General features: G+C 45.3%; 1 protein-coding gene and 2 pseudogenes across 1 annotated transcript; 1 reads left to right on the top strand and 2 right to left on the bottom strand.

Moving 5' to 3' along the window:
* Nucleotides 1–4,786: 4,786 nt before the first annotated feature.
* Nucleotides 4,787–5,878, bottom strand: LOC125518566 (BTB/POZ and MATH domain-containing protein 1 pseudogene; annotated as a pseudogene).
* A 38-nt stretch (nucleotides 5,879–5,916) lies between these two features.
* On the top strand, nucleotides 5,917–14,712 carry LOC147961837 (uncharacterized). The gene is made up of 14 exons (XM_087533962.1): nucleotides 5,917–6,037; nucleotides 6,450–6,572; nucleotides 7,211–7,215; nucleotides 8,308–8,799; nucleotides 8,950–9,060; nucleotides 9,410–9,523; nucleotides 9,855–9,953; nucleotides 10,055–10,438; nucleotides 10,593–10,876; nucleotides 11,357–12,546; nucleotides 13,078–13,387; nucleotides 13,524–13,797; nucleotides 14,111–14,376; nucleotides 14,511–14,712. Exons 1-14 carry the CDS (start codon nucleotides 5,917–5,919, stop codon nucleotides 14,710–14,712), a joined length of 3,975 nt encoding a protein of 1,324 aa, XP_087390088.1.
* A 2,328-nt stretch (nucleotides 14,713–17,040) lies between these two features.
* On the bottom strand, nucleotides 17,041–18,235 carry LOC147961836 (protein FAR1-RELATED SEQUENCE 5-like; annotated as a pseudogene).
* Nucleotides 18,236–25,279: the final 7,044 nt, after the last annotated feature.

The raw sequence follows: 25,279 nt of genomic DNA, 5'->3' as shown, positions 1-25,279 counted from the left end.
CGAGATCTGCATTACTGTCGGCAGCCACGAACAGATCCTCGACGCGCCTCTTCGAGCACACGCCTCGAACTCGAAGGCCCAATCGACGGCGGCCGGCCTCTGCCTCCCTCGCACTCCCTCCTGCGCAACGCTCGATTCCGGTGGCCTGCACCCCTGCAGGTCGCCACCCAGGGCCATGGCTACTGTGATGGTAGATTTTTCTGTCCGTGAGAGAAAGAGATGGATGAATGGTATTGCTGTCCTTGATAGCTACTGTGATGGATTTTTCTATGTCCTAGAGAAGAAGAGGAGCTCCCGGTGGGAATTGGGTGCTGCTGCTGCTGCTACTGAATTTTGCTGACACTGAATCCCACTGAATCTGTAAGAACGCTGAATGTTGTTGCTGATGAATTTTATTCAGAGAGGAATCTTCTGGCTTCTGCTACTAGTGCTTCTAATGATGGTTGCCGATGTGCTTGCTGCTATATTGTCCAAGAAAAGATTATTGCAGCCATTGTGTGAACATTTTTGTTGTCGTGGTTCATTTCTAGAATCATTCGAATATGTCTGACTACTATATAAACATGCGAGCATAGTCACGGACTGCAGCTTTGGAATTGCAGCCTAACTATGAGATTCCATGAGCCAATTCAGTGAACAACCAAACAACATCATTCGTATTCAGACCGATTTCAGTTTGCTTGCAGAATTGGTATTCAGCCCAATGCAATATCGTGCCACCCAAATCATACAACCAAACATAGTCTAAAGCGAATCCAATAGATAAATTTGTATTATAAGAGTAAATATTTGCATTGGGATTTCAAATATGGTTTATTTATGAATTTAAAGAATTCATTCTATCACTGGGCTGCCACATTTTTCCTCCTAGACATTTCTCTTTGTTCTTCCTCTAACATAGCAAGATGAGAGGGTTGGTTTATCTTTAGATCTTTCTTGACAATGATGAGAGCAAAAATATTGCAACCAGTACACAATCAACATGACCTTATGAACAGGGGCGGAGCCAGGCCGACAGCGTGCCCCGGGCCGCCTTCAAGCTTTGCTCCTGGATTTGGGCCTCACGTATTAGGTAGTAGTATACTCACCAAAGGAATTGGGCCTCACGCCCCGGGCCCAGGCCCTGGGGGCCTGGGTCCTGTCTCCGCCCCTGCTTATGAACAAGCGTGTGCCATCTGCAATCTATGGGTGCAGGTCGAGGTTGTCATCGTTTGTCTCGTAGCGCGGCCACTTCTCGGTTGGAGTAGCGGGCGAGGAGAATGGAAACAACACAATCTGACTGGAAGGGAAAGGGAAACACGGATGGTAGCGGGATGACTCAAAGGTGGGGAAAGGTGGCACCAGATGGGAATGACAGTGTCATCGAGGTGATTCGAGTGGCTAGGATTTGACGATGTGGGAGTTTTTTTTTCTTTGCACTCACGTCTACCAATTTTGACTGGAACACAATTGATTTTCTTTGCATCTACTTTATTTATTTTAACATGGCTAGATTCGAACATCTAACCAAGTTTATCTTCTCTAACTTCTGTTATTCTTCCACATGTCCATCGAGAATTGGGGAACGGTGGTGAGCCAGGGGCTGGGAGAAGATGACTATGGCATTATAGTAGAGGCTAGAGTACAAGGTGTCACAAGGCACACAAAATAGCTTGGGAACGGTGGTGAGCCAGGGGCTAATTAGTAAGCAGAACTAATGGTGATGTAACTAGTAGGCCAAGGAGGAACCAAGTGGCAACAAGTAAAAACAGAGGGATGGGGGGGAGATGGGAGGGAAGTGGGCGTAGACCATGGTATTATTAGAAAAAATGATGAGCATGTATGTTAGCCTCTCTAGGGAAATAATCAAGGACACTTACTCATTTGTTGGTGTGAGAGTACACCATGGATGTCATAATTTACGAACGAGTGGCGCAGGAAAGAGAAAACATAGCGACAATTGTAAACACAACTACCATTGCGGTTTTTGTTCGTATTTGCCTTTCTTTTTGTAGGCCACACTTAAAAAATATGTTTCTACAGAACTAGCTAGAAGGTTCCCCATTCGTAGCTCAGCTGACAAACACGTGAGACGGCGAGAGGTATTTGAACCAAATGTGTATGCCGTTCTACAACCTGACCATGAGGCTCTGAAGTGGGGTGATATATATGACTATCAGTGTTACAAATTCATACATAATTTAGGTAAGGTGACCCATGTTTGGAGTGAAGTAACATAGCTTGCTGAGCCATTTTTTAGAAAACGGAATCGACAAAAAGTGCAACCATGAACCGATGGAGTAGCACTACATTGCTGTGCCAAGTAAATCTTCCTCAACCAAGCATCTTGTTAGCTTGCAGACTCAAGGCCAATAAATTCATAGAAAATTTCTGCACTAAGAACACATTACTGTTTTTTGCTTTATTTTCTGTCACTGAAACTTGAAGGTTAGCTGCAGAAAAGAACACTGGAGGGCAATAAGTGAAGGGAATCGTTGCGTGCCGGCGGACCGGCTGAAGCGATGCGCCGGTTGCGCGTGCGTCACTGGATCCCTCACGATTTAACGCCACCGATTTGTGCCACGTCATGCTACTGTGGGCTCCGCACGCACCACTTTCGGCATTTCTTATCTACACCGCGTAGCTTCCTATCCACTCGTTTTTTTTCTTCTAGCCTGAGCTAGCTGCTTCCCATCTCTCTCGTCTTTTCTCCTCAGATTCCACCGGGGTGCTGTGCTCTGCTCATGCCCAAGCGCACCGCAGGGCTGCTGCACCACCACCGCTGCAAGCTTTAGGCTTCCTTTGGTTCATAGGATAGAAATGTTGTAGGAATAGGAAAATCATAGGAAGTGAGATGACATGCATCTCAATTCCTATAGAAAAAGAGATGTCATTTGATGCATAGGATAGAAATTTTTCCATTGAGTCTTAGCTAATGTTTTTTTTCCTTCAAAATGTGAAGGATTGATTCCTATCCTATATAGGAATAGGAATCCATTCCTACAAACCAAAGGGTCTCAAAGGAAATTTTTCTATGCAAATCCTATCCTATAGAAATCCTATGACATTCCTACAAACCAAAGAAGGCCTTAGATTGGAAACTGCTCCCTCTGTTCCCCTATCTCCTCCGCTGTTGTGGTGCCGTCCGCCCCCAACCTTTTCTTCAGCCATGGCAGGGGTCCATAGGCAAGCCATACTCCTCCCCTCCTCCCCGTTGTGCACCAGGAAGCTTCAACAGTGGACGACGGGGACAACTGCGATCGGCACTGGCGCTTTTGTTTGCTGCTGAGATTTGATTTTGCTAGAACCAGTGTTTCTTTTTGCTGAAACTAGCTAATTTATTTGCTACAAATAGATTGTTGGAGTTTTCTGCCGATGAGATTTTTGCTGAAACCATCAGTAAATTTTCCTGGAACCGGCAAATCCTTTTGCTTCAATCTAGTAGCCCGTAGGATGATTTTTGCTGGAACTAGCAAATCCTTTTGCTTTCAATCTAGTAGCCCGTAGGGTGATTTTTGCTAAAACCATCAGTAAATTTTGCTGGAACCGGCAAATCCTTTTGCTTCAATCTAGCAGCCCGTAGATGATTTTTACTGGAACCATCAATAAATTTCGCTTCAACCGGCATTATATTTTGCTGGAACCACCTAGTCTATTTGCTACTATCTTTTTTCTTTGAAGTTTGTTGTTGTGGCATTTTTATTGCAACCACTGTTAAATTTAGCTGGAACCGGCAAGTATTTTGCTTCAAAAGACCATTTGGAGGTTTTTGTAATGAGATTTTTAGCTTGATTAATGACTTTTTGCTGCAACCGGTGTTACTTTAGCTGGAACCGACTAATATTTTTGCTTCAACCTGCAAGGTTTTTTGCTACATTCATCCACGGCTGAGTTGCGACCACGCGACGGCGGCGACAAGATTTTGTTGCAACCATCATGGATTTTTGCTACGCACGACGAATTATTTTGCTACGTCCATTCATGGCGGAGCTGCGGTCATTCACGGCGACAGCGATGATTTTGCTGCAAGCATCATAGATTTTTGCTACGACTGGCCATATTTTTTGCTACGTCCATTCATGGCGAGCTGCAACCTGCGGCGACTCCAAAAGCACAGCTGCAGCGACGAACGGCTGCCCGGGGACGAGGACCACGACGCCGCGGCAGCTGCGATGCTGTGGATGAGGCTTTTTCATGCTGGAACCGGCGAGGATTCGTGCTACAAGCTCCATGGATCGATTTTTTTCGAGCGCGAGTAGGTTGTGTGAGGGCGGCGAGCAGCGGCGAGCTCGGGGTCTGCAGCGGTGCTTCGGACTCGGTCGCCTGCGGGAGATTACGGCGGGATCAACGGCACGGCAGCCTCCTCTCGCTTCGATGTGCGGCCGTGCAGTATTTTCAGGAAGAGGATGAAGAAGACGGACGAAGCAAGGAAGCACATCCGATGTCTAGCAGTCAATGTATCGCATAGAAATCGTACGGTCATTGGTTGACTGGCTGAATCGTTGCGCCGGTGCCCATAAGTGAAGTGCTAGCTCTCGAACAACTTAGCAAGTGAAATAGTGTCTCTCTACGTTGTTTGGTTTAACAAAGTATAATTGTCCTACTTGATAAGGAAAAACAAAGAACAGTGAGGCTGACTGACTAAACAAAACTGGTATTTGAATCTGCACAAGTTTTGTATAATTACCTAGCATCTCCATAGCATAAATAGTTGGCACCAATCAATCATTTTTCAGAATAACTTGACATGTACTGCTATTTGCTAAAGTTTCAACACATTTCACAAAATTCATCTATGGTCAGACTACTAAATTTTGCGAGTCTTAGCTGCTTTCTCCCATATATCAACAACAATAGTAGGGCATGTCCGTTTGAGGTGCTCATACCCTTTGCTTGCCACCACATCACTCATTCTATTAGAAGTGTTGATAAATTCGATGCAACCATCTTTGAGCTGGATACAATGATACTGGTCGGCTAGAGCCAACATGGTTGCCACGTTCTCGGTGCAAAGACTATCACAAAGCTTGCTTTCGCACATGAGCTTCATCCTGTCAATGGCGTACCTATCTGCAGCAACAAGTAGATGTTTGACCATCTCTTCATGCTCGTCATCACTGAGGTCATCCATTGGGGCTAATGAATCCGTGCAGATGAAGTGGAGCAGTGCCTTGAAAACAGCAGGCTGCATGTCTTCAATAATGGTTAGACCATGCTTAGCCTTGTTCTTCATTGGCCCGTAGAATTCCGCCTTGAAGACCGGAGACTGCATAGCGAGGATGATCTTATGAGCTGGGAAAACCTCTGCATCGACCTTGAAAGACACATCGGCCCCCTCTTGTGTTTCTAGCAAATTACCAAGATTGTGCAGCAAGTTGGACCGTGGAACTTGGACCTCAAATTTCGTCTTGGTGGTCTGCACCTCTGCCTTCTTTAATTTGATAACAGCAATATTGCACTCAATGACAAGCACGTCATCCAGGATGTAATCTACGAGCTCGCTCTTCTTCAGGAAATCGTGGAAACCACAGCAGGTCGAGGAATCATCACATGAGTCAAACTCCGAGGGGTCTATCTCGCTAGGGTTTGGCAATGTATAAGGCTTTGTGCGACAGTCGACTAGCCTCAGATCGAAGACCGCCCTAGCCTTGGCGTTCTTGGTTTTGAGCTCCACGAAAGCTGAAACATGGTCTGTGGATGCCCCCGTGTGACCATCGGGGTAGAAGTGGACGCACCAGTGGTAGCCACCGACGGTGAAGGTCGACGACTCGATCAACCTGCCGACGCCCAAGTCCCTGTACAGGCTGTACCGGTTGATCTTGAACAAGTGCGCCCCGTGGGCAGTCTCCGGGGTGCAGGCCGACGACGTCATCGTCCGTGGTCTCTCGGATGCCATCATTGCTCCACTGCGAAGGAGAACGATGAGGCGATTCTGGTATGGGGATGCGGTCGGGAAGAAGGCAAGACGACGGCGGGTGGGGAATCGGAGGCGGTGCGGCGCGCCACGCAACTATTGGCAGGGTTTTCTCCACGCAGCGGCCCGACTCACACGAGGCTAGTGGGCTGGCCCATAACTGTTGCTGTCTCCGCGGGATTCTTTTCTCTGTGTTTTTCCTTTTTTGATTTGCGGAAATGTTAACGCCCACACGTATGGGCGTTGACCATTTCGACCACACGCATCCATCACCGTCCAGTACTATATGCACGAATCTTGGCACAATCTGGCCGATTTTCTGTGCCACGTAGGACAAGGCGACTGTGTGGTATGTGACATAGTTCGCCCGCACGTCGGTTGCCCCCCCGCGGTCAGCGGTTGCCACTCGGGGGCGTGCGGTGGAACTGCTATGCGTCCGCACGCCACGCGCCGACCGTGGTTGATGTCAAACACGTCACGCACTTCGCCCGCCTACCCCTCACGGTTCCATTTAGTCATCCCCACAGTTACTCGCACAACCCACTTCGCATTTTAGATGATTGGAAGAGAAGACGAGGGAAGAAGGCGACGGCGGAGGCGGAAGAGTCGACGGAGTTCGCGGCCGTCGGTGGTGCTCGCCGGACCGGAGCGGCCTCGCCGGAGCGCCTACAGATTGAAGGTAATGCTCGCTCCCACTGTCACAATCCTTGCCTGCATTTTTATCCCCTTCCCTCGGTGTTTGATACTTCGCTCGAGATTCAGGCGATTTGGCGATGCGCCGGCGTTGCCGCCGGCAGCGGAGTCCTATGCTTGCCGTTTTCGGTGGCACTGGGCAGTTCCGTCGCCGCCGCGGTGGCGGTCTCGCCGGTGTGGTTCTGCCTGTCCGGAGACACACACTGGTTGTGCCTTGGGATTGGGCCGTTGTTTTCCGGTCTGATAGTTGCGCATTGCTTCGAATTGGTATTTGCGATCAGTTCGTGGAGAATTTTGGGGATGAATTTCAAGTCATTACAGTTGCCATTGAACCCTAGATCTAGTTAGTTGTTCTTCAAAACTGCAGTATGAAGGCAAACGTGGTGGTTTGAGTAACTATCATGACTGTATGGCAACTAATTTTTCTACATGACTGTGATAGTTGCCACAAACATGCTTTTCCATGCGGCAACTAATTTCTTGAATGACTGTGATAGTTGCCACAAACATTCCTTTCCATGCGGCAACTAATTTCCCGAATGACTGTCATAGTTGCCACAAACATGCTTTTTCCACGTGGCAACTAATTTTTCTTGACTGATTGTGATAGTTGCCACACTGTAGGAATGGTAAAGTGCAGTAAATCGGTAGTCACTGCAGTTTCAGTAACCAATTGCACTGGATGACAACTAATCTGCACATCAACTATGCATGTTGCCACCTGGATAGTATATTCTTGTGGCAATAGACTATGAACACACTGTGGCTGTTGCCATGTTGTAGACAGGATAATGTGGCAAATTGGCTACATAACATGACAACTAATTTGCACATCAACTGTGTCAGATGCCATATATATGCTTTCCATGTGGCAAGTTTTTGTCTAAACATAGCATGTCTGTTGTCATGTTACAGTCAGTATAATGTGGCAAATTCATTGTACGGCAGACGCAATTTTCGTGTTTCTGCCATGATGACTTGTAATATCTGGACACACTGTGGCAATTTTCAGGTTGTTCATTAGATGTTTTTCATCGCTTGTGATATCTGAACACACTTGTGATATCTGTGTTGCATTTTAACATGGCAATTTCAACCTAGCACATTTTTTCCATTGAAACACATGGCAAGTCATTTGTTGTATGAGGACAGGGTGTGGGCTGCCACATCTTAGGTTTCTGCAGTGGAGGATTTTGTGACTTTCTTTTCGTACTATCTTGTGCTAACATGGCAACTTCAATATTTTTGTTTTTAAGTGCATTTACGATCTGTACATTTTTTTCAAATGTAACCAATGTGCTTAATTGCCACATTTATGTTTTTGACAATCATAGGGGGTGCGTGCGTGCGTGTTCATGTGATATTTTTGCATTCACTATTTGACATTTTTCACTCGAGCCCATGCTGTAAGGACATTCTGTTAGGTGGCAACTGCTTACTTCCTGCATTTTCATTTCCACAGTGACAATTTGGTCTATTCTTACCTCAGCAGAATGGCTCGCGGCGATCATCAAAACGATGATGATGATTTCATGGATCCACCATAGCGGAATCGGGCAACTGGACGGAGAAAAGAGGGCGACGAGGTAACTATCCACACACCCTCTTCCTCCTGCATATGTTATTGGTTGCGACCTCGAGCTTGCAGTCATCTGTCATGAACTAAAATTTCATGACAGTGAAAACATGGCAACAACTGATCATCTGTCTGTTTTTTGCAGAAGAAGAAACATACTCGCAACAGGGCCTCCCAGGAACGACTGACTTCATTGACTGACAGATTTACCGACGATCAGAAGGGAGCTGCTGCTGAGATGGGTATGCAGGCTATGATGAATGTCCGGTGCACGAATCTAGTCAACCCTGTATGTGACTGGCTTGGTGAGATTTACGACCCCGCCTCCAGGGAATTTGTGATTCCGGGACGTGGAAGACTGCCGTTGAACGAGGAATCTGTGTTCTGCACTTTGGGTGTGCCCCGTGGACAAATCAAAGTCCCGTATGAGATCAATAACAAGATCGAGGAAACGTTGTTCCCCCGTTTGTTTCTTGGTTTGGAATCCATGCCGAACACGTCTGTACTAGCAGATTCGCTGCAGGCCATGACAACCCATGGCGAGGTTTTTAAGATGAAACTACTCATGTACCTCATCTTAGCTGTTTTCGCGTCGACCACTTCTCTTCGCCCAAGCAACAAATGCTTCCCCATCTTGGTGAATGATCTATCTTTACTACATTATTTTTCCTTTAATTTTTTTGCTCCGATGTCATGTGCAAGCTAGTCACTGCCAGTGTTTTTTGATGTTTTTTTCCATTTGATTTCTGATGCGGCATCTCGTTGTCCTGAATTTTGTGCGGTGCAGGCAAAACTGAAAGATGTGAAGAACATGAATTGGTGTAAGTTTATTGCCGACTTCCTGCATGATGTATTCTCAAGTAAGATGTACCGGAAGGGTTGTCGACTACATTTAATGGTATTTTTTACCAATCCTTTATGTGAACACTCTTTTTAACACCTTTTATTCATGCATGGCAACCTGATCATAACAAGATGGCAACTGCCATAATGACAATATGGCAATTGCCATCATGACAATATGACAACTGTCATCATACTATGATGGCAACTGCCATCATGACAATATGGCAACTGCCATCACACTATGATGGCAACTAGCACATACAGATGGCAACTTGTTCTTTCTCTCTTTTTCATACACTTCAACTTGATGATCGTAGGAACATATATATTATCCTGTTTTTTTTGTAAAATACCATGATCGCAACTGATATTTCTTTCTTTTTAAAATTTTTGTACATCAGCTCATGTACGTCGATTGTCTTGATCTGTCCACCGTGGATTTCACTGGGACAGGAGGCCCGCCGCCTACGCACAAGTTTGCTGTTCCTGCGTGGACTATCGATGCTGTCAAGGCTGTGCTTGCTGCAGACAGGATAACTGATACCAAATATGAAAAACTGTAGGTTAGTTCTGGTTTCTTTCTCTACACGACATTCTTACAAATTTTTGCGGCATAACATATCGTCGTGTGGCAACCGTCTGTAGTTAACAAGAGATGACTACCTTTGTTAGCCATGGCTGTCTGAGTATGGTATCCATGTCTCACTCCACATGGCAACTCTGTCATTCGTGCTGAAACTTATATTCACGTCTTCTTTTTTTGTTTGTATTTTGCAACAAATGAACTGCTAGTCAATGTTTATCATTCTCTCTCTTACATCCTAGCTATTTTTTGGTTTTTTCCAGCTGATGGCCAAGCATGCTATAGACTACAGCGTGTTTGGGGGGCCGCAAAACTTTGGGAAGTGGATGGACGTGCACTCAGCTCCGTCTTGCCCTACTGAGGTAATCAAGGACATATATCTATGGTTGCCTTGCATTATTTTTGATGTCGTGCTAGTGACTGTAATATGGTTGGTTACTGCTGCTTCTTGTTTCGTGCACAGGCGAGGGCACCTGTTGAGCATCTAATTGGGCAGTTTGCATCCGGAATGACCGGCTTGCTCGGGAAGTTGGTTGAGGGGTGGACGTCCCTTAATGGCTCCGACAGCGACGCGGTTGCGAGACAGTTCACTACATTTGTCTCAGAACGGACACATCGGTCAACTGGTTGCCATGGCCGGTATGACTACAACAGTTCCCAAGAGCTTGCTGACACACAAGATGAACTATATGGAGACGCTGGTCTCAGCAAGGATGACAACGATGACATGGAGAACGTGCAACAGGACACCGATGATGATGAACATGTTGAAGTTCGTGCAGGTGGTAAGAAGGGCAAGGATGCACGAGATGTCCCCCCACCGGAGAAAGTCAAAAAACATACGACTGTGAGAGGTGAGGGGGTGTTGCCGTCAAAGAGGGGGAGGGCTCCAGAGGATGTTGCGCGTGGTTCTCCTGGCAAGAGGTGTAGGACCGATCCCGTAGCTACTAGGAGGAGGTTCGACTTTAATTTTAGTTTTTTTGTCTATGTTTTTGGAACAGACTGATCCCTTTTTGCATTTGTTTTTGCTAAGCGCGGCAACGAGTTTGCTGTCTGACAATTGCCACGTCTTGTTTCCTCCATCTTATATGTGCAGGGAGGCGACAGCTGGTGGACGAGCAGTTACGAAGAAACAGGCACCAACACCAACCCGTGTTTCTGCTCGGTTGAACAAAGGTGCCCCCATTGCTGGTGACACCCCTTCCACCAGGTCATCTCCTCATACGACGACGTCCAACACCGGGGATCATGTCGTGCTGCCAGACCTGAGAAAGCCAGTCAAGAAGTAGGTTTTCCATGTGCTTTCATTGACGTAGTGCTATATTTTTTGATTTTTCAATGCATCCATTCAGCTTGCCACATGGGCTTCTGTCATCGTCCTCACACGGGCAACTGCTGTTTTTTCAAATGATTTCCTTACTTTTTAACTGCATGGCAATTCCTGCTTGTTTTTACATGGCAACTGCTATCTAGGCCAAATGGCAACTCTTATTGTACCTACATGGCAACTGCCATTTTTCCATTGGCTAGTGTGCTCATCCCATACCTAGTTTTGAAATTGCATTCCTGGTAGATCAGACATTTTTATCATTCTTCAAGTTGGCTAGCATGGCAACTCTTGCTGGATTTGCATGGCAACTCATATTCTCCTTACATGGCAACTACCAAATTTTCCACCTATTTTTCATTTTTTTAGATTTTATACCATGGCAAATATTTTTTGTTCATTTTTAATACCTTTTTCACGTGCTTTTCTTTTTTGCAGGGTGAAGAAGACTACTTCACGCGGGGCCAAGCATATCATTAGGGACCCACTCGAACGCCTTCATTCCAAGTTGTCAACAGGGGGCAACTCACATGTTCATGAGGCGCCAGTCGACAAAACTGCTGCTGCATCATCAACTGTTCCCACTAACTCTAACGCAAGTGGCCGACCATCTCCGCCGGTTGCAGATGTGCAGGTTAGAACAACAGGCATACGTACATCGGGGAGTGACGAGTCGGTATCTGCCAGGACAGCTGAAATATTGCCAACTCTTCTGGCAATGAAGGATGCTGCTGTGAGCCATGCCACCCCATCAGCAAGTGTTGAAGTGGACGCTCCCGAGACCAATCTAAGCAAGGAAGATTCCCGCTCATCTGACACTGATTCTAAGCGCGTGCATGGTGGCACTCCTGTGTCCACGACAGAAGTGGCTGAGGCGGCAGTTCATAATGATGTGCCATTTGCAGGTGAGAGTCTTGGCACAACACCTCTAGCTCCTGTCGGTGCAGATACTGCTAAGGCGACTGTTTCGCGTGCTGGTCTTCCACCGAGGCATCGTAGCCCCCGCAAGCAATTAACAGACATACCAAACGCACCAGCTGTAGCTAGGAGCAGCAGAGATGAGTCTGGTTATGTTCCTGCGTCCATACTGTTCCCACCACCTGCCAAAAGCAATATGATGGAGAAACCAGAAGACCGAAGCACAACTGATGCAGGTGTCAAGCCGGGCACGAATGACGCAGGTGAATGTCCGGAGCAGACTGCGCCTTTACCCGCAGTGGAAATCCCCAGCTTAAATCTGCGCACTTCCAGGCTCCCAGTCAATGTTGGTGTCCCCTACAGCCCAAACAAGAAGATTGCGAAGGAAGTTGCGGCTGATACTGCTGACAACACGCCCCACCCTACAAATAAGCCTGATCATTCTGTAGCGGCCGATTCAGATATGTTTGTTGATCTTTCACCCTTGGATTCTGCCCCGCAAGTTGTTCACGGTCCGGCCAGTAGGCATGAGAGGCACCCAATGGCCTTCACCCCACCGAGCTTCAGCTTTGGCATCAGTCAAGATCAACCAGTGGTGCCAGATCCTATGCCAGTTGCCTTTGCTTTCCCGGGAGGCATGCCCGCAATGATGGCGCAGCCAATGGTCGAGGGCAGGAAGGCTGTCAAGTTCGCAGAGCCGATCGTCCAAGGTACATTTTCTTATGTGCTTATCATTTTCTTGTATACATCTGTGTAGTCTGACTTTGCCCCAAGCATTTTTTTGGGTTTCTCACTTGTGATGGCAACTGTTATGTGATGACATGGTAACTGGATTTGCTGCACCATGTCACCTACATTTTTTGTTGCCATGCTGCATTTTACATTCGGCAATCACATGGCAACTGAAGTTGATTCAACATGGCAACTATAGTTGTTGTCACATGGAAACTACAGTGCAATACACATGGCAACTGGATTTGCTGCACCATGTCACCTGTATTTTTGTTTCCATGCTGCATTTTCCATTCGGTAAGCACATGGCAACTGGAGTTGACACAACATGGCAACTGTAGTTGCTGTCACATGGCAACTACAGTGCACTACACATGGCAACTGGATTTGCCTCCACATGGAAACTCCCTACTTTTTGTACCTACATTTCACATCAAGCACCCTATCTTTTTCACATTTCATTTGTTTTGTTTTCCAGGTATCCTAACCCACTTTTTTGATCCTTGCAGGCACCCCTGAGGAGATTTCACCGTCACTTGATGAAGCTTACCACATGATCGAGGAGGCAGCATTACAGAGGAGGTCCTCACGAGGTCGGGGGCAATCAAGTTCCAATGTGCCTGCAGATACGGTATCTGAGGATACCATTAGGAGTGTCACCCCTGGTTCTGTGAGGCAGCAGAGGGTAGTTCACCCACCTCCCGCGGAAGACTACGAGCCTGAAGTCAGGGCCACAAAGGAACAGACCCAGCTGTACGATATTGTCAAGCGATTTGGAAATGCGAGGGTCAGCAGCAAGCACATGAAGGAGCTGAAAGCGTAATGACCACATTTTGCTTTGCTCTTTCTACCATTTATATTTTTTCTACTTTCTATATATGATCCGCTTACGTTTTAGTTCATCCTTTTTTACTTAGTAGACATGATTCTTTCATGTTATATCATTTTCATACAGCTCATGTTTGGACAGAACCAAGGTCATTCAATGCGAAGCGACATACGTCGACCTGGGTGATCTTGCCGAGTCCGTGAGGCCAAACGGTAAAATGTCGAAGAATGTAGTTGCATGCGGGATTGACTACATCAACAAGCATATGGATATGTGTCCCGACAAAACAATCATGCATTACAGTGTGACCTGCAAAATATGGGATGGTGACTTCCACCACAAAATCCCGAGGAAGAATTTTGCTCAACACGGTCAATTCAAGCTCACACTGAAGAAATATGTGAGTACTCCTTCCCTGTTTGCACTTTTTTTCACATGGTATGATTTTTTGCTATTATCTGCACTCTGTTTATGTGGCAGATGTTTCATGCGGCATCAGCTGCCGTGCAAACTGACTTTTTGATTTTTGCATCCCATGCAAACTATGTGGCAACTTCAAAGTAAAATACACGGCAAATTTTGTTCATACATGGACGGTAACTTTCTTTCAACTATCCACTATAACTAAACATTCTACGTGATTCTACTTTTTTTGTCCCTTTGCTGTTCTTCATGTGAACTTTGCTTCTCATTTTCTTCACTTTTACATGCAGGTCATATTCCCCATGTTCCAGGAGCTTGCACCACACGACCCAGACGACAAGTGTGGTCACCACTACGCGATCTGTCTTGACCTGAAGAACCAACGCTTTGAGGTGCTTGATTCAATGCGTTCGGCAGCCGATGCAGACCTTACTTCGTATGCTGAATTCTTCATCAACAACGTCAAAGAGACATGGAACCGTCACTACGAAAACTCAAAGGTACAGATCAGTCATTTCCCGATTGAGTACGTGGCGACTACGAAACAAGGGAAAACGTAATTTCCTACCCCCCCTTCATGTGCCATTTTACATCAATCCCACCCCTCTTTGGTGTTACATATGAATTGAATTTTATCATTGATATGTCCGTCCTTTTTGCGAGTTCACCTGACTCTTTTTCTTTGTGCAGGACGGACTGTGGCTTTCACATGTTGGAATACCTTGCAAAGTGGGAAGGTAGACTTGTTCCCGCTGTTAATGCTGCAACGGTCGTTAAGCTCTGGAAATTGTACACATGGAACTGGTTGACGAATGAAGATTTCAACAAGCGGTCCGGAGCACGTGAGTTCGTGGAGGAAGATGTCAAGAAAGTCTTCAAGAAGTACAAGTGATCACGTGGCGTTACACACCGGACGCATACCTTACATTCTGTTGCCGAGGAATGTAAGGTATTACCTTTTGTTCTTCTCAAAAACTATGTCCGTGTGCTATTCTATGACTGCAACCCCGAGTAGCCTAGTACGCAGTGGTGGTTCGTGAGTGACATTTGAATATTTTCTGTAATATTTCATGTGGATGTGAACCTATTTTAGGCGTGTTAGTAGATACGTTTTATGTTTATCATTATTATTTGTGGTTTCATCGTTTGCACCACCAGGTTGCTGCTTCGAATGCATGCACTATGTTCTACAACATGGCAACTGTAGTTCATCAGACATGGTTATTAAAAGTCATCGTCGTTTTTTCATTTGGCTGTTTTGCTTCTTCTTTTTCATTGCTAACTGCACCGGCTACCATGGTAGTTTTGATCATGTAGCCGTAACCTTTTCCGCGGTTGATGCACGTTACGCTTTTTCAACTTTGTTTCCCATATATTGCACACAACACAGCATGTGTGACTAAAGCGTGTCGAATTATCATGAAAATATACGCGATGTAGAGTCATTACAAATAACATGGCATTTTTCAATACAGCTAACAGGGCAGATTCAGTACAAAGAACACGACAGATTCAGCATAAACAAGATGGTAGACTCAGTATATTTACCATGATAGATTCAGTATAAAATATCATGGCATATTTAGTACAAAATAGCATGACAGATTAAACACATATAACTTGGCAGATCAAGCACACACAAGATGGCAACTGCAGTTACCCATTCAATGCATTTTTCCTGCAACTTCTGATGTCCGTCAAGAGTTAGTCTCCCATTTCTAGAAAAAATTCACAACACCTAGGTTACAAAACAAAATGTCCCCAAGGACCATGTCACAGCGCCCCAATTTTGCTTACGGATTGCCCGTCCCTTTCTCCATTTTCTTGTGTTTTGCTTGAATCTCCAATCCCGACTTGTACCTTATCTCTTTTGGACGCCCCTTTGTGATGGAACGGGGCAGGTTCCTGACCTGAGTTTGTGTACTTGCTGTTCCAGATCCTATCTCCGAGTTTTCAGATGATGGCCCCGTGGACGAAGGCACACTTGATGTGCGAGGGAACCTGTGTAAGGCTTCCTCAGCTTTCCTCTTCTTGATCTCATCAAGCTCTCTTTTCAGGGCCTTCCTGTGTTTTTCTGCGACTCTCGCTATCTCATCACTCTTGCACGCTTCATCAATTAGCTCAGTATAGTTTTTGTCAGCACAACGTGCCTCGCGACTTCCATGGTTGACTCAGGTCTCTCGTCATGCACAGCCAAAACTGTGTTTGTTGTCTACGGCGCCAACGCGTCGTCAGCGTCCCGAGTCCATTGACGCCTTATGAAATGGCGGGGCATCCGTGTCACAGCGTTCATGTCCATTACTTTTAGTATGTGACAGCATACAATGCCGTCCCGTTCAAACTTGCAGCATTGGAAGTAGTATTCGCCTTGGCCGATTGAGGCTTTCATGAAGTAGTTCCTTCCTTTGTCCGGGTCTTCAGGTTCCGAATCTGACATGCCCAAAATAGAACACACCTTGAACGTATGTTCGTCCACCTGGAAAGCCGTGAACATGCTGGCACGCTTTATTTCTTCCTGGAATCTGCAAGTTTTGTGTGTTTTCTGTTAAACTATCGTGTGCTCTTTTTTTGTAGCACCTTATGTTGTCATGGAAATAGAAGTACATTCTTGTTTGGACATGGCAATTATAGTACATTGAACATGGCAAACATATCACCTTGAACATGGCAAATATAGTACATAAGACATGACAACTGTAGTACATTAGACATGGCAACTGCAGTACATTAGACATGGCAACTGCATAACATTTTTCAACTGGGCATCGTCATTTCCACACCAACATTCCCAATGGAAGCACATTGCATAAAACATGGCAACTGCATTTTATTAAACATGGCAACTACAATTGAGTAAACAATGGCAATTATATTTCAGCAAACATGGCAGTTGCATTTTAGTAAACATGACAATTGCATTTTAGTAGATATGGCAACAACATAACATTTTTTCAGTTGACATTGGCATTTGCATACCAACATGCCCAATGGAAGTACAGTGCATTAAAACATGGCAACTGCATTTCATTGAACATGGAAACTACATCCGGGTAAGCATGGCAAATAGAATTTCCATTGAACATGGCAACTGCAGCTGAGTAAACATGGCAAACAGTATTTCATTAAACATGGCAACCACATATCATGGCAACTGCATTGCATTCTATATGACACCTACTGCATTCGTGCTTTGCACAAATACGACCGTAACGCAACTGACTTACTTGTTAAAGATCTTGTTGGTGTATATCTTGCTCATTTGCCTCTCCATCGGTAAATACGTTAGCAATTTTGGGTGCTTTAGTGTGGTGTTCGCTTCTTGCTGTAGCTCAGATCCCAGTATTTTTTGTTGCAAAGATGTGTACTGCTTGGCAAACTGTAGCAATGAGTTGCCAGGGCTCACGTACTGCTTCAAAACAGCATTGAACCCCTCGCTGCGCTGCGTAGTCTGCAGAAATGGGAAGAAGCACTGCATGAAGTAGGCCGGCACCCAGTACATTCGCTTCTCCCACATATTAGCAAGAGTCTCGTTGTCTGGGACTTGATATGTTTCAATCATGGCCATCCAGCTCCTTTCAAACTCCTCCACCGTCAAGTTGTGGTCCACGCATAGCTCGAATGCCTTGTGCAGCTCTGGACGGTCAGCAAAGAATGGTCCTAGCGTCTCCTCAACCTTCTTTATAATGTGCCACCTGTAGTGCCTGTGCACTGCCAACGGAAAGACCTCATCTATGCCTGCACGCAAGCTAAAATCCTGGTCTGTTATTATGTTCATTGGAGCAAGTCCATCCATGCACTCCAAGAAGGTCTTGAACAGCCAAACGTACCCATCCGTGTCTTCGTCCCAAACGAGCCCGCATCCGAACTGCAACGACTGATTGTGGTTATTTATTCCTATGAATGTAGCGCATGGCATCTTGTACATATTAGTGAGATACGTCGCGTCGAATGAAATGCAATCTCGGAAATGTTTGTAGGCTCTCCTTGCAGCACCATCCACCCAATACATGTTCCTGACACGGTCCTCATCGTCCAACCTTATCCTGTAGAAGAAATCTGGATCTTCCTTCGCTTTCTCATCGAAGTAGGCCATTGTGGCCTCTATGTCAGCCAACTTGCTCTCTCTACGGTACTTTGCCTTTAGGTTTGTGACGTCAGCTGGTATGTAGGGCATGCTACTCAGAGTCCCGTTTTTGCTATGGATGAGTGATAGTATCTGGACCATTCTTGATGGACCGACGTTACAATCATGTAGCAGCTTTATGAATTTCTTCTCGAGGGGGGTGAATCCTCTGTGGGCAGTCAGAAATTTCACCAGGTCTAACTTCTTTATGAGTTTGTGGTTGTGCTTGTCAAAATATTCAATGACCACCCACTGTGCTCCATCTACATTTAGCTTACACCGGACAGGGCATTCGGTCTTGAGAATGATACCTCTCTTTCGTTCCGGAACTACAGACGTAACACCTTTCCCCTTCTTGTTCCTTCGTGCCTTGTGGCACCTCATCTCACCTCTGCTGTACTCGTTAGTTTTCTTAATTTTCCTATTGTATTCGGTGTTGACCGCAAACCCATGGAACTTTGCATATGTCTGGTAGGATTCCTTTGCTTCTGCGAACGATTCAAGTCTCTGCCCAATGTACGGTGGCTGAGGTACCATGATCTTCGATTGCCCACCATCTTCATCCCCTTGTGCTTCGTCATCAGTTTCATCATTCACTTCAGTATCGGCGGCAGTTTCATCTACTTGAGTGTTGCCAGTGCTTGTGTTCAAAGGGGTGCCTGTCGGCATTGCTGGAATGATTGCCATTTCTGACTCTGACTCAGCATTGTTTGCGGCATGATTGTTGGCTGGCTGGTGGAACGCATCCTCTGTGCGCTCGGAGCTCCCCGCAGTAGATGTCCCTGCGCCGCTGTTCACTATAGTTGTAGGCCCTGTAATAGAAAAAACAGGTACAAGTGTAAGATTTTGCTTGAATAACATGTTTATTTGTAACGGATCACATCAACTTCAAGTGATTTGGCATGACATCATTCAAACAGCAAGCCGTGAGTCTGCGTGTGGACATGCATGGCAATTGTAGTTGTCCAGTCATGGCAGCTACAGTCCAACAAACATGGCAACTATTGTTTGCCAATGCACGACAACCAGCTCCTTTTTAGTATGAAAACTTGGATTCTATATGCATGGCAGCTGCAATCCTGCATACATGGCAAATACTGCTACCAATACATGGCAACCAGTGTGTTCTAGCATCAAAACTTTGCATTCTAGGCTTGAGCTCACTAGGCAAATGCGATCAACCATTAGTGATGCACACATGCTTCTAGCAGTTGGCAAATTTCCGAAAACAATATATGACTCATTGCACACAACCACTTGTTAGCGTTTTATGCTTGATTTTGTCCACCATCACTGATACAATCTTCTTTTTTCGTCACGTGCTATTTGCCACAAAAACAAATGTAGTGCTCTTTTTGTGGTCCAATTTTTTCCTTACCTTGTTGTGCTGCATGTGCCCATCTTGTGTGGTCTGTCACACCAAATTGACATGCTCTATCTGCAATCTGTGAAGCTTGTCATGAGACGTTTGTCGGGGTACCATCACCGTAATAACCTGTAAGCATTGTAGTAGTTGGTCAATACATGGCAACTGCAGTTTGTGCTAGCATGGCAACTGCAGTTGTCCTGGCATGGCAACTGCAATTGTTCCTCCATGGCAACTACAGTTGTCCAGGGAGGACAACAACAGTTGTCCAGGGATGACAACTACAGTTATTCATTCATGGCAATTGAAGTTGTCCAGTCATGGCAACTGTTGTCAACTATGCTCCTTGTGCTAATTCACCGTCCGCAACTTCACTTTTTCTGGACTCACCTGTGTATGACGTCGATGGCAGGTACATGGGTGCTGCTTGCTGCCACGTGCTGCATGAAGGCTTTGCGTTTTCCACCGACATAACTCGTGAGTATTTTGCCAACCTTTGCAAGTTTATTTTTCATGTCCAGACTAGTATGTGTTCTTTTTCGTATGTGTTACCTTGATTAGCCATATTAGCTAGTTGAAGTTGGCTGCCCGTACATTTGTCAGTGTTAGCGCCCTACGACTGAACTTGCCACGGAGCCCCCGTGAGTGTGGTTTGGTCATAAGAACCTTCGAAAAAACGAGAGTGTAGGACATAAGTAGAATGTCATCTTCATCGTTGCGAACATGGCAAATGTTCTTTTCTTTTGTTATCACGCATCATACCAATGCCTGCATACTGTTCTAGTAGTGGTAGCAACGGCCCTGTAGAAATGAGTTGACTGTACTCTGATGCATCCCAAGGGGGCGTTTCTGGTCTTTGAGAACCCCAAGTATTAGCGCCATCTTCGTGATTCATTCTTTTCCGCGTCTAGTTTCTGCCAATGTGCTCTCAACCACTATCTTTTCTAAAATCTGGGTGCTAGCTATCCGTTTGATTCGATGGCATTAGCCTCTACAATAGGATGGCAAGCAATAAGTTGACATGGTGGCAGTTGACGACAATGATAGGTGGCAACTGACGTTAGACACCAGTGGCAATTAATTTTCACACCCCCATTTATTCCAAATTTCTCAATTTTTCTCTCCCTTTTTATGGATTCCTACACATCCATTTCATTTACCAACTACGTGCATCAATCTACTGAGAACTTGCGGTTATCTCTAGCGTAGTACATGGCAGATCTAGTGTATTCTGCTTGGCAACTGTGAAGACACACAACCTATGTAGTGTTTTACCCCTGTAGGATGGATCTAGTTGCCACCTTCGTCGGTAATTTTGCAATTTTCTGCCCAGAAGAAGGATGAGAAGCAGTAGGGAGGTCGGGAGATTCACCTGCTTTTAGCTGGTCGTCTTTGGAGGGCGTTGTTGGAGTGGGGGTGGGGTGGGGGGGGGGGGTGGGGGAGATAAGGGGTGTGGTCTGCGGTGGGAAGGCACTACGGATCTGCTCTGGTTGCCATGGCAACCAGAGAAGGCCGGCGATGGAGGTAGGGGTTCGGGAGGTGGGAGAAGATGGCGGCAGTCGGGATTGGGGATCGATCAGAGGCCGGGACGGCTGGGTCATGCGGGCTGCTGGGTCCTCTGGCCCGGACGTGCGGGCGGGGTTGCCACACACCGGACGTGCGGGCTGGTTCCTGTCCATGCCACACGAGGCGTATGGCACAACTACCCGATACACCACACGTGTGGCAGTTATCGGCGTCCTTGATTTGACTGTTTGGATAAGTTTTCCTTCGTTTTCTTTAGTTTCCTTTTTTTCTTTTTCTCTTCCTTTATTGTTTTTCTATTTCTTTTTTTCTTCAGATTTCTTTATTTCTTTTTCGGTTTTCTTCAGGGTTTCCTATTTTTCAACACATGTCAAATTTGTGTGTGACGCCGAAGCGGCTGGAGCCCTCACCTTCGCAATGGATTAATCCTGGCTGACCATATGGGCTGCATCCGAGTAAATGGCGGAATCATACAGCTAGCTTGTTACTGAGGCAGTTAACAATGCTGAGAATTATTATGGGTCTAATGTTGCCACCATTATGGAATGCTACCAGCTACCAAAGGAGTTTGGGATGATCAACTTCAGTTTGTACAAGAGGGAGGCAAATGACGTTGCTGATTGTCTCGCCAAATCTAGTTACAGTTCTAGATCTCCGTATCTTTGGGACAATACCGCCCCAGATTTTATTTCATCACTGGTTGTAAGATTTTGGCTGTCTTTTGATGAATAAAATCACATTCTTGTAAAAAAAACTTTGACGGTAAACTATCTCGGCTAAAATGATGCTATATTCTCACTTATTGCCTTCTTCAATATCTTTGATGAGCATCTGACAATCCGACGCCACGACCACTCGTGATATTCAGATCAAGGATGGATGGGCTCCTAGCTCAGTGGTGCGGCAGTTGCGTGCTCCCATCAGTGCGGGTTCGAAACCCTCTGGGCGTATCATATATTCCTTCTTAATTAAAAAGCCACATGAGCCTTCTCCCTCTATTGTTCTAGGATTTTTAATGTTCAGATCGAGGGTGAGGTCTAAGGCTTCCGTGCAAGCTATAGCTTCAACAATTGGAGGGCTCTGAATTCCCGTGACGACCAGCGCCAAGGCGCCCATGTACGATCCATCTTCCGACCGCCAAATAGCACTTGCAGCCTGATTTTTTGATGATTTCCCATAGCTTCGTCGGTGTTTACCTTCATGAAACCATGAAGCACGCCACCCGCAAGAAAAAGAAAATAAAAAAAGAAACCATGAAGCACTTAGAATGTGGCATTTTAAGTCTAGTTGTCCTAGCAGGCTGTACCTTCTTGGGTATTGACTTCAACTAAGAGACTAAGTTCTCGAGAAAACCCATGATAATTCCTGGACCTGAAATATTTCTTAATGAATAGCGTTTCTTTGAGACGACCAAACTGCCCACATAATCATTGATATAGTTGTATAGTCATCACTAGATAATGTACACTGTAACTCCGTGAGCCACTCCCGCAAGACAAATATGTACAATCAAGTTCTCTACCAAAGCCCAAACTCAGAGCACGATAAAAAGTGTTCTTCTAATAGTATCTCCAACAGATGATGAAAAAACGGGTGCCCTAAAAATGGTTTTAGGGTAGGAGAGAGAAGTTTTTTGGAAGACGGAAAATTTTCTGCCATAACAGATGCCCTACAACTGGTGCCCTAAAATTTCAGCTTGGGTACTCTCATAAGGATCCGATGGCGGGGAGTTCAGGTGGTTGATCTCATGGTTGTCGGGGCATCGAGCTCAATTCCAGCCAACGTAGCTCGTCGGGGCCTCGATGGTCGCTAGGTTGCCAATGAATCGCATCGGGAGGGACAAGGGGCCCCATAGGAGCTGTGTGTGGATCCAACTTTAGCGGTGCCACGCCGCCCGAGTGCATAACGGAGCTACAGCTCGACGGTGATCGTGTCGATCGATTGGAAGTCTCTTGGCTACTAATCGACCTCCACATCTCACGGTGGTGTGGGGGCGACCATTTTGGCCCGTGGATGGACGGGCTATGGCTTGAACTAGCGGTGGCTGCAGAGGTTATTGCGGCGGACTTGTTAGACGGCGTGGTGGTAGTGGGGCTGGGGCGGCAGACAGAGTCATGGCAGCGGCGAGAACTGGCTAGAATCGGCGTATGATGGTGATGGTTGGCAGTAGGGAGGTTTCATCATGGCAGTTGAATCCGTAAGGCGTCTTTTGTTTTTAGTGGATGCATATCACTTGTAGCAAAAATTTGGGTGTGATATACACTTTTTTTGGCACCATATAAAGATAGGGAATCTGCTCAAACTGTTTTTTTGCTCTGAGAGTATCTCAAATTTTGACCGCTGTTTTTTCATGTGTACAGGACGCATCGATCAACTCGCTTGCCAACTTGTGCAACCATGATCAATTTGTTTTGGACTGCTGGCCGGGCATTCCCTATTTGACGCTGTAGGCACCCGTTTATGTGTATTTTGCAAACAGGCGTCTACAGCCAACCCGGGGGATCGAACTAGCGATCTCTACTTCGAGCTAACCAGCACTAACCATCATGCCACCTTGCCCAATGTGATCACAAACATACTTTTACTTCGTTTCTTAGTTTAACTTTCCTTTTTTCCAAACTTAAAAAAACATTCATTTTTCTTTTTTTCTTTTTTTGTTTATGTTTTTCTTTTTTTCTTCCAGGATTAATGATTTTTATTATAATTCGTCAACATTTTTCTTCATATTGATGAACTTTTTTTTTCAAATTCGCTGAACTTTTTACAAATTCGATGAACTTTTTTAAACTTCAATGAACTTCTCTTAATTCACCGAACTTTTTTCATATTCGATGATTTTTTTTTTCAAATTTAACAAACTTTTTCTAAATTTTACTAACTTTTTTTCAAATTGATGAACTTTTTTTCAAATTTGAGGATCTTTTCTCAAATTCGATTAATTTTTTTTCTTTAATAAACTTTACTTAATTCACTGAACTTTTTTCAAATTCAATGAACATTTTTCATATTCGATGAACGTTTTTTCAAACTCAAGAAACTTTTTGTAAATTTGATGAACTTTTTTCAAATTTGTAGATTTGGTTTTGAAAAACCATGGAATTGTTTTTCAATTTCGATGAACTTTTTTTCTAATATGATGAACACGTTTTAAAAATCAATGAACTTTTTTCAAGTTTGTCAACTTTTCTTTAAAAATGATTGACTTGTTTCAAAATCCATATACCTTTTCTTATCACCATTATGTTTCCAAAAAATTTAAGCCATACTGTACAAAGTTATGTGCAACAAATAGCGCTACGACTGGGTTATTAGGTATTTGAGGCTAGTACAGATCACTCAAGGCCGGTAGCTCCATGGTTAGGGAGCTCGGACATGGAATGAACGTCATGAGTTCGAATCCTGTTGCAGCCATGTTTTTGGGATTTTTTCGCACAAGTTTGCTGGTCGACGTGTTTCGTGGGCTGGCCCAACTTGCAAGGCGAATGGGCGCCGGATCTCCTAGCCGGCGCTTAAGGCGCCGACTAGGAGCTCCCTGCTGGCTGTGTAGCAAGAATATCTTTGACCAGGATCCCTGCCACCGGAGGCCCACTAGGGTTGTCGCCGCATCGCCCCGCCCTCTGGGCCAGCCCGGATGCAAAGAGAATCAAATTGTGCTACGGAAGTCCCTAATCCCTCAATCCCTATATAAAAACGCAAAAACTAAGTCCAAACAAATAAAGAATTGAGGGCCAAAAACAGGGCCCCAAGATACCATGGAATGACAAGAAATGGAACCATAAAACCGAAGAAGTAGGAGTATATGTACATACCAGGCCAAGTAAATCTCCCTTCGAACGAACTAAGCATCTTGTTAGCTTGCAAGTTCAAGGCCAATATATTTATAGAAACGATAAAGCTAAATTACATTCGACTGGAATTTCGCAACAGATCCGAACGATCTCATCATCGTCCGATGCGCATGCATGGGCCTCGATCTGTTTTCCTGATTTTTCGGCAAACCTTCCTAGCACGTGGCAATCGTACCACCATCCCGTAATTCACGCGCTCGCCAGCGTAATCCCGGTGCTCACCTTTTTTTTACCAGGTGATCCAATTTTCTGGGGCGAGATAAAGAATTACGTAGGGGCATCGAGCTAGCCAACTCACACCTGATTAGTTCTTGTCAACAGGGCTCAGGTCTTTCTTATATGATTAGTTAGGTAGTTTTTTTTACCACATGTATGTGACAAAATATTTTATTTCTTTTCTTTTTTGTGAACCAAATTTCTTTCCCCTTGTCTGAACATTTTCTTTCCGTTTTTCTAGTTAAGAAGATGGGCTAAAAGTCCAGATAACTTACGCCTAGAAACACCCTGCTAATATTTTTTGTTCAAGCATATCCCAATAAATTATGTGCAAATATCATAGTAGTTTACACATGATAGACATGATAACTTACATTTTGAC

The sequence above is a fragment of the Triticum urartu genome, chromosome 7A (genome assembly GCF_056163025.1).
Source record: "Triticum urartu cultivar PI428250 chromosome 7A, HENAU_Tu73, whole genome shotgun sequence".
NCBI lineage: Eukaryota > Viridiplantae > Streptophyta > Magnoliopsida > Poales > Poaceae > Triticum > Triticum urartu.
The sequence above is the reverse complement of the archived record's forward strand: the minus strand, read 5'-3'. Positions and strand labels throughout refer to the sequence as shown.